We start from the raw sequence: 10,214 nt of genomic DNA, 5'->3' as shown, positions 1-10,214 counted from the left end.
AGTTTTCCCATGATTCCCATTGACTCCAGTTTTGCCCGGGCTCCTTGATGCCACACTCGGTCAAATGCTGCCTTGGTGTCAAGGGCAGTCACTCTCACCTCAGCAGCTAAATCCAAGTCTAAATCAAGACTGTAATGAGGTCAGGAGCTGATTGGCCCTGGTGGAGCACAAACTGAGCTTCAGTGAGCAGGTAGTTGCTAAGCAAGTGCTGTTTAATACCACTGTTGATGACCCCTTCCATCGCTTTACTGATGATGGAAAGTAGACTGAAGGGGTGGATTGCCACATAGATGCCAGTGTTGTAGATGTATTGGAACAGCGTGGCAAGTACTGGAGCACAAGTCTTCAGTACCATTGCTGGAATATTGTCAGGGCCCACAGCCTTTGCAGTATCCAGTGCCTTCAGCTGTTTTTTGATATGACATGGAGTGAATTGAATTGGCTGAAGGCTGGCATCTGTGATGCTGGGGACCTCTGGAGGAGGCGAGATGGATTATCCACTTGGCACTTCTGACTGAAGATTGTTGCAAACGCTTCAGCCTTATCTTTTGCACTGAGATGCAGGGCTCCCTTCATCATTGAGGATGGAGATATTTGTGGAGTCCAGTGAGTTGTTTGTCCATCACCAATCATGACCAGATGTGGCAGGAGTGCAGAGCTTAGATCTGATCCCTTGGTTGTGGGATCTCTTAGCTCTGTCTGTTGTTTGCTGCTTATGCTGTTTGGCACACAAGTAGTCCTGTGTTATAGCTTCACCAGGTTGACACCTCATTTTTAGGTATGCCTGGTGCTGCTGCTGGCATGCCCTCCAGCACTCTTCATTGAACCAGGGTTGATCCCCTGGCTTGGTGGTATTGGTAGAGTGGGGGATATACTGGGCCACAAAGTTAGATTGTGGTTGAATACAATTCTGCTGCTGCTGATGCCCACAGCGTCTCATGGATGCCCAGTCTTGAGTTGCTCGATCTGTTCAAAATTTATTCTATTTAGCACGATGGTAGAGCTACACATGATGGAGGGTATGCTCAAAGTGAAGGTGGGACTTTGTCTCCACAAGGGCTGTGCAGTGGTCACTCCTACCAATACTGCCATGGACTGATGCATCTGCAGTAGACAGGTTAGTGAGGATGAGGTCAAGTATGTTTTTCCCTCTCATTGGTTCCCTCACCACCTGCCGCAGACCCAGTCTAGCAGCTATGTCCTTTAGAACTCGGCCAGCTCGGTCAGCAGTGAGTACATTTTGCGCCCTTGTTACCCTCAGTGCTTCCTCCAAGTGATGTTCAACATAGAAGAGAACTGATTCATCAGCTGAGGATATGTGGAAATCAGGTTTCCTTGCCCATGCTTGACCTGATGCAATGAGACTTCATGTGGTCCAGAATTGATGTTGTGCACTCCGAGAGCAAGTCCATCCCAACTGTATATCACGGTGCCACCACCCCTGAAATGGTGATGGTGGTGTCTGGGACATGATCTGTAAGATATGATTCCATGAGTATGACTATGGCAGGCTATGCCAGGCTGTTGAGACAGCTCTCCCAATTTTGGCACAAACCCCCAGATGTTATTAAGGAAGACTTTGCAAGGTCGACAGGGCTGAGTTTGCCGTTGTCGTTTCCGATGCCAGATAGTCCATTCGGTTTCATTCCTTTTAGATTTTTTTTTTAAGCAGAGGGCAGTTAAGAGTCAACCACATTACTGTGGCTCTGGAGTCACATGTACACCAGACCAGGTAAGGACAGCTGATTTCCTTCTGTCATGAAAGTATAATCATTTTCATAATATTTTTCAGGTTTTTTGTAAAGTAGATTTTTGGGGGTAAGTAGTTGGGTCTGTCTGTGTGTAATTCAATTACATTTGGAGTCAAGTAGACCGCAAGTTTTAACTCATCAAAAGAAGCAAATGAGTAAACATGGATGCTGGCTTAGCATTTAAGATGTGAAGAGAATTTGCACTTTTAGATAAAAGGAGATTTCAAAGGGACTTTAGTCCGTTTAATTAGCCAGATAAACAAGGCTAAGGAATGTGTTTATTTTTCCCAGAAGTTACTGACAATAGTAGCATCATGAAGGTTTTTACATTATGAGGAAGATACAGTTTCAAAGACATATGAAACAATAGAATTTACATAACAAGGAGAAGCATATATAAAGGAGAATGAGGCAATGTGTCAGGAAAAGGCATTCTGTATGAAATAGCTTTAGTGAAGCCTCCAGTATTTGTGCACAAGTCTGCTATCTACTGAAACTGAAGCTGGAGAAAGCCATTTGGAATCCCACTGTCCAGGGTATTGTGTTAATTTGCTGGATCTGCTATTTTTGGACTGTTGCCTTAAAGGGATATAACTGGGAGTCAGGTTAATTAGGAATTTTAAGAGTTATAGTCGTAACTTGTAGTCCTATGTATGTGCTTGAAATCTTTTCTTTTGTTAATAAATATTTTAATTTAGATTTTATTAAAATCTCAAAGTCTTGCTGGACTTATTACTTCTGAAATCAGTGCATGCATCTCGAAATAAATACAAATTGCAAAAGCGTTATGATAGCATGATCAGGTTTCCCTTGTGGATTTGGTCTGCCTGGCACACATCATCGGCCATGTCATAACACTTCTCTGATGGCCATTAGTGAACCAGATGGGGATTTACGACAATGGTTTTATGGTCATCATTTTTATTGAATTCAAATTCCACCATCTGCCATGGTGGATTCGAACCCGGGTCCCCAGAGCATTACCCTGGGTCTCTAAATTATTAGCCCAGTGACAATACCATTATGTCACCGCTTCCCCAAGTATTCATCACATTCTTGTGCCTTGTCGTGGCAGAGAGGTTTTGGGGAGTCAGGAGGTGAATGAATATCAATTTTTTAAGAATCTGAATTCTTACCCTATCCCATCCATGAAGATGGAATCACAGCTGAGTTGAGGAGTAGTTCCCTTCCCAACAGCTGCTTTCACTCACTTTAACGGTGCAAGCAAACCTTCAGCCAGAATTCTCACAAATCCACTCCCTACCCAATATAAATTAAATCAAACAGACAGTCACTTTTATCACATAGCCTATTTATTTTTTCTTGCTCCTAAGTCTTGGAATGCAATGCAGGTGGTCGTTTTTGAGAGGTGGGAGATTTTACTGAGGTGGGCAGTAACTGAAGGGGGGTAGCTATTAAGAGGTTTATTACCTGAGGGGGTGGGGTTTGTTACAAGGTATTAAGGTATTTGATTAAAATAAGAAACATATCATACTCCACCCCGCCTCTCCAAAGTGGCTTTTGGTGGTGACTCTAGCCTGATCCTCGTAACAGGAAACTGGTCACAGAAGCCCAGCATTTCTATCAGAACCCATATACTCAGGAAATGCAACTCACACAGTGAGTCAAGGATTAAGACATTCTGTAAAAGTCACACCAGCAACATCCTGTATGAAAGGACTTCAAACAGCAGCTCAGGGAAAGGCGCAGTGAGGATCTCACACACACGAATCATCGGCTGAGAGACTGTCGCAGCAATTCATACATCAGCTGATCCTACAAAAGAGAGAGAGGGAGAGAGAGTTAGAGGGTGAGAAAAAGTCAGAAAGAGACAGTGGAAGAGGGAAGTGGGAATAGGAGAGGGCAGAGAGGAGCAGGATTGGAGGGAGAAGAGGAGAGCAATCTGGTTGGTGAACATGGTCAGAGGGAATTTGCTCCCAGCAGCTATCCTAAGCTATGCCATAATTACTACTAAATCGCATCACATGGTTGCAATTTTCTTTTCTTTTCTGAGAATTATCCAATCCCCTTTTGAATGTCTTGATTGAATCTGCCTTCACCACACTTGGGCAGTGCATTCCGGATGCTAACCACTCGCTGTGTTAAAACTTTTATTGCTGAAAAAGACGTTCACTTTTCATCTTGCACCCATCAGAACAAATGGTTGGGATGGTTTGAAATTTGCAAGACAAAAAACTTCAGCAACATGTCTCTCTTTTGAGGAATAGGCAAGGATCTGGAGATAGTAGATAAAATAGTTGAGATAAAATATCAGCTAACACCTGGAGCGGCGGAGAGGGAGTGGGCGGGGGTGGCAGAGAGGGTGGGGGTGGCGGAGAGGGAGGGGGCGGTGGAGAGGGAGGGGGTGGGGGTGGCGGAGAGGGAGGGGGCGGCGGAGAGGGAGGGGGTGGCAGAGGAGGAGGGGGAGAGGGAGGGGGTGGCGGAGGGGGCGGGGCCGGGGGTGGCGGAGGGGGAGAGGGAGGGGGTGGCAGAGGGGGCGGGGCCGGGTGCGGCGGAGGGGGAGGGGGAGAGGGAGGGGGTGGCAGAGAAGGTGGGGCTGGGGGCGGCGGAGGGGAAGAGGGATGGGGTGAAGCGGGATGGCGTGGCGGGGAGACGAGGTCAGGAAGTGGGCAGGGGGGCAAGGGGAGCGGGCGGAGCAGGATGGGGTGAGGGGGCAGGGCGGGGCGAGGGGGCAGAGCCAGATGAGGCGGAGCAGGATGGGGTGAGGGGGCGGAGCCTGGTCAGGTGGAGCGAGGGGGCAGAGCCAGGTCAGGTGGGGCGAGGGGGCGGAGCCTGGTCAGGTGGGGCGAGGGGGGATGGAGCCTGGTCAGGTGGGGCGAGGGGGCGGAGCCTGGTCAGGTGGGGCGAGGGGGGGGTGGAGCCTGGTCAGGTGGGGCGAGGGGGGGGGTGGAGCCTGGTCAGGTGGGGCGAGGGGGGGGGGCGGAGCCTGGTCAGGTGGGGCGAAGCCTGGTCAGGTGGGGCGAGGGGACCAGGGAGGGGACGATCCTGCTTCAGTTGCACATTCTCTGTATTTCTGATCTCACCTTTTTGGACACAGAAGGTCTCACTTTGTCAAAGGCTTCTTCGAAATGCTGCCGTGCCACCAGCACTCTCAAACTGGGAGCTGAAACTTTCAAAAAGACAGTGAAAAGACTAAAGTACAAATGGAAATAAAAACAAAAAACCGCGGATGCTGGAAATCCAAAACAAAAACAGAATTACCTGGAAAAACTCAGCAGCTCTGGCAGCATCGGCGGAGAAGAAAAGAGTTGACATTTCGAGTCGAAACGCTAACTTTGCTCTTCTCCGCTGGTGCTGCCAGACCTGCTGAGTTTTTCCAGGTAATTCTGCTTTTGTAAAGTAAAAATGGGGTGGTTCAGGCACTGGAAGGAGGGGTAGGGGGAACAGGGGAGAGTGTAACAGGTTCACAAAGATTGCAAGAGGGGCAGTGGCTGACCTGCAGTCCATGCGAAGCGTAGATGGTAAATGCGATAAGGAGTGGCGGGACTAGGGGAGGTATAGGGTCCAAGGTGAGGGTGTGGGAGCACTGGGACCTCTGAGACCTGGATGGAAGGCAGCAGCTCGAGTCCAGACACTGAGGGGGACCTGGGAGGAGCCAGTATCTGGAGAGTGATAGGGAGCAGGGGAGGGGAGGAGGAGAGGCGAGGAGGGAAGGGAAGGAGGGGGTGGGGAGGGAGAGGGAGGGGAGGGTGGGAGGGAGGGGGCGGAGAGGATCTAGGATGAAGGTTAGGAAGGGCGTTAACTGCTGTAGGGATAAGGCTCAGAGACTTGGAGTGACTGGTTACTGGGAGAATCTCTCTCTCGTGGGGGTGGTTAACATTTCATTACCTGAAGCCCGCTCTGGGGACCGGTCAGAGAGATGCTGTCTCAGGGCATTAATGGAAGCTTCACGCACCAATGCAGAAAGGTCCGCACCCCTGCAGAGAACAACAAAACTGAATCAACACAGCTCACTCCCGACTGTGAAGAATAACAAACTGAATCAACACAGCTCACTCCCGACTGTGAGGAATAACAAACTGAATCAACACAGCTCACTCCCGACTGTGAGGAATAACAAACTGAATCAACACAGCTCACTCCCGACGTGAGGAATAACAAACTGAATCAACACAGCTCACTACCCACTGAAAGGAATAACAAACTGAATCCACACAGCTCACTCCCGACGTGAGGAACGACAAACTGAATCCACACAGCTCACTCCCGACTGTGAGGAATAACAAACTGAATCAACACAGCTCACTCACAACTGTGAGAAATAACAAACTGAATCAACACAGCTCACTCACAACTGTGAGAAATAACAAACTGAATCAACACAGCTCACTCCCGACTGTGAGGAATAACAAACTGCATCAACGTAGCTCACTCCCGATTGTGAGGAGCAACAACCATTTCCGGCCCATCTCCCGTGCATCCGCCCTCACACCTTCCTCTCCCTCCCAGAAACATGATAGCAAACCCTTGTCCTCACTTATCACCCCACCAGCCTCCGCATTCAAAGGATCATCCTCCGTCATTTCCACCAACTCCAGCATGATGCCACCACCAAACACATCTCTTCACCTCCCTTGGCGGCATTCTGCAGGGATCGTTCCCTCCAGGACACCCTGGTCCACTCCTCCATCACCGCCTACACCTCCACCCCTTTCCATGGCACCTTCCAATGCAACCGCAGAAGGTGCAACACCTGCCCCTTCACTTCCCCTCTCCTCACCGTCCAAGGACCCAAACACTCCTTTCAAGTGAAGCAGCATTTCACTTACGCTTCCCTCAATTTAGTCTGCCCACATGTCCGTCCTTGGCCTGCTGCATTGTTCCAGTGAAGCTCAACGCAAACTGGAGGAACAGCACCTCATCTTCCGACTAGGCACTTTACAGCCTTCCAGACTGAATATTGAGATCAACAATTTTGGAGCGTAAACTCTCCGCTACATCCCCACCCCCTTTCCAATCGCACCCTTTTTTTTCCAATAATTTATTTAGATTTGTCTTTTCCCACCTACTTACAAAATTTTTAAATGTATTTCCATCCATTGTTTTATCTCTACCTTTTAGCCTTTCTCGATCCCTTCACTCCACCCCACCCCGAATCGGGCTATCTGTAACTTGCTTGTCCAGCATTCTAAACTTAATTAGCACATTCCTTAGATAATATCACCACCTTCAACACTTCTTTGTCCTCTTGTCTATGACACCTTTTGGCTATCTATGGCCGTCTATCCAGCTCTCCATTCCCACCCCCTCTTAAACCAGGTTATATTTCACCTCTCTGCTATTTTTACTTAGCTCAGTGGGAGAGTCATACTGACTCGAAAGGTTAACTGTGTTCCTCACCGCAGATGCTGCCAATCCTGCTGAGTTTTTCCAGATATTTTTCTTTTTGTAAGGAATAACAAACTGAATCAACACAGCTCACTCCCGACTGTGAGGAATAACAAGCTGAATCAACACAGCTCACTCCCGACTGTGAGGAATAACAAACTGAATCAACACAGCTCACTCCCGACTGTGAGTAATAACAAACTGAATCAACACAGCTCACTCCCGACTGTGAGGAATAACAAACTGAATCAACACAGCTCACTCCCAACTGTGAGGAATAACAAACTGAATAAACACAGCTCACTCCCGACTGTGAGGAATAACAGACTGAATCAACACATCTCACTCCCGACTGTGAGGAATAACAAACTGAATCAACACAGCTCATTCCGACTGTGAGTAATAACAAACTGAATAAACACAGCTCATTCCGACTGTGAGGAATAACAAACTGAATCAACACAGCTCACTTCCGACTGTGAGGAATAACAAACTGAATCAACACAGCTCACTCCCGACTGTGAGGAATAACAAACTGAATCAACACAGCTCACTTCCGACTGTGAGGAATAACAAACTGAATCAACACAGCTCACTCCCGACTGTGAGGAATAACAAACTGAATCAACACAGCTCATTCCGACTGTGAGTAATAACAAACTGAATAAACACAGCTCATTCCGACTGCGAGTAATAACAAACTGAATCCACACATCTCACTCCCGACTGTGAGTAATAACAAACTGAATCAACACAGCTCACTCCCGACTGTGAGTAATAACAAACTGAATCAACACAGCTCACTCCCGACTGTGAGGAATAACAAACTGAATCAACACAGCTCATTCTGACTGTGAGTAATAACAAACTGAATCAACACAGCTCACTCCCGACTGTGAGGAATAACAAACTGAATAAACAGAGCTCACTCCCAAATGTGAGTAATAACAAACTGAATCAACACAGCTCACTCCCGACTGTGAGGAATAACAAACTGAATCAACACAGCTCACTCCCGACTGAGGAATAACAAACTGAATCAAAACATCTCACTCCCAACTGTGAGGAATAACAAACTGAATAAACACAGCTCACTCCCAACTGTGAGGAATAACAAACTGAATAAACACAGCTCACTCCCAAATGTGAGGAATAACAATCTGAATCCACACATCTCACTCCCGACTGTGAGTAATAACAAACTGAATCAACACAGCTCACTCCCGACTGTGAAGAATAACAAACTGAATCAACACAGCTCACTCCCAACTGTGAGGAATAACAAACTGAATATACACATCTCACTCCCGACTGTGAAGAATAACAAACTGAATCAACACAGCTCACTCCCGACTGTGAGGAATAACAAACTGAATAAACACAGCTCACTCCCAACTGTGAGGAATAACAAACTGAATCAACACAGCTCACTCCCAACTGTGAGGAATAACAAACTGAATCAACACAGCTCACTCCCGACTGTGAGGAATAACAAACTGAATAAACACAGCTCACTCCCAACTGTGAGGAATAACAAACTGAATCAACACAGCTCACTCCCGACTGTGAGGAATAACAAACTGAATAAACACAGCTCACTCCCAAATGTGAGGAATAACAATCTGAATCCACACAGCTCACTTGCGACTGTGAGGAATAACAAACTGAATCAACACAGCTCACTCCCGACTGTGAGGAATAACAAATTGAATCAACACAGCTCACTCCCGACTGTGAGGAATAACAAACTGAATCAAAACATCTCACTCCCGACTGTGAGGAATAACAAACTGATTCAAAACATCTCACTCCCGACTGTGAGGAATAACAAACTGAATCAAAACATCTCACTCCCGACTGTGAGGAATAACAAACTGAATCAAAACATCTCACTCCCGACTGTGAGGAATAACAAACTGAATCAACACAGCTCACTCCCGAGTGCGAGGAATAACAAACTGAATAAACACAGCTCACTCCCGACTGTGAGGAATAACAAGCTGAATCAACACAGCTCACTCCCGAATGTGAGGAATAACAAACTGAATCAACACAGCTCACTCCCGACTGTGAGGAATAACAAACTGAATCAACACAGCTCACTCCCGACTGTGAGGAATAACAAAATGAATCAACACAGCTCACTCCCGACTGTGAGGAATAACAAACTGAATCAACACAGCTCACTCCCAACTGTGAGGAATAACGAACAACATGGAGAGAATAGGTATTGAGGCCCAAGGTCAGCTTTTTAGGAACTAAGGAGGCATTTAAAAAGTAGGAGCTCAAAGGTAATAATTTCTAGATTACTCCCAGTACCACATACCAGCAAGAGTAGAAGTAGAAACAAGATGGGCCATTTGACCCATGATGCCTGATCTGGCAATTAATAAGATGATTGCTGATCTGATTGTGGCCTGAATTCCGCTTTTCTATTTCTGAATGCACAGACCATTTGTAATAAGAAATTAACAGCGTATATAGATGTAAATGGTACGAAGTGATTGCGATTACAGAGACATGGCTGCAGGGTGACCAGGGCTGGGAACTGAATATCCAATGGTAGTCGATGTTTAGGATGGACAAGCAAAATGGAAAAGTATATGGCATGGCGTTGATAGTTAAGGACGAAATCAATGCGATAGTGAGAGAGGAAATTGACTCAGAAAATCTAGATGTAGAGTCAGTCTGGGTGGAGCTAAGAAGCAACAAGGGGCAGAAAACATTACTGGGAGTTGTGTATTGGCCTCCAAACAGTAGTGATAAGGTAGGGGACAGCATTAAATAGGAAATTAGAGGTGCATGTAACAAGGGCGCTACGGTAATCATGGGTGACTTCAATCTGCATATAGACTGGGCAAACCAAATTAGCAATAATACCCTTGCGGATTAATTCCTGGAGTGTGTACAAGATGGCTTTTTAGACCAGTATGTCGAGGAACTGACCAGGGAGCAGGCTATCCTGCATTTGGTATTGTGCAATGAGAAGGGGTTAATTAATAATCTTGTTGTATGGGGTCCTTTTGGGAACAGTGACCATAACGTGATAGAATTTTTCATTCAGATGGAAAGTGAAGTATTCCGATCTAAAGCTAATTCTTAAATCTTAACAAA

The 10,214-nt window shown here is 46.7% G+C and overlaps 1 protein-coding gene across 1 annotated transcript in view; it reads right to left on the bottom strand.

Moving 5' to 3' along the window:
* Positions 1-1,989: 1,989 nt before the first annotated feature.
* The window catches only part of nvl (nuclear VCP like), a 287,895-nt gene continuing 279,670 nt past the window's right edge, over positions 1,990-10,214 (bottom strand). Inside the window, exons 21-23 of the mRNA XM_041188172.1 lie at positions 5,601-5,689; positions 4,796-4,881; positions 1,990-3,527 (exon numbers count right to left, since the gene is read on the bottom strand). Coding sequence (XP_041044106.1) covers positions 3,483-3,527; positions 4,796-4,881; positions 5,601-5,689 — 220 coding nt within the window. The 3' untranslated portion in view covers positions 1,990-3,482. The remainder of the gene's footprint in view (positions 3,528-4,795; positions 4,882-5,600; positions 5,690-10,214) is intronic.

This window comes from Carcharodon carcharias, chromosome 5, assembly GCF_017639515.1.
Source record: "Carcharodon carcharias isolate sCarCar2 chromosome 5, sCarCar2.pri, whole genome shotgun sequence".
In the NCBI taxonomy this organism is placed as follows: Eukaryota; Metazoa; Chordata; class Chondrichthyes; order Lamniformes; family Lamnidae; genus Carcharodon; species Carcharodon carcharias.
Note: the sequence above shows the minus strand (reverse complement) of the source record. Positions and strands in the feature narration are given on the sequence as shown.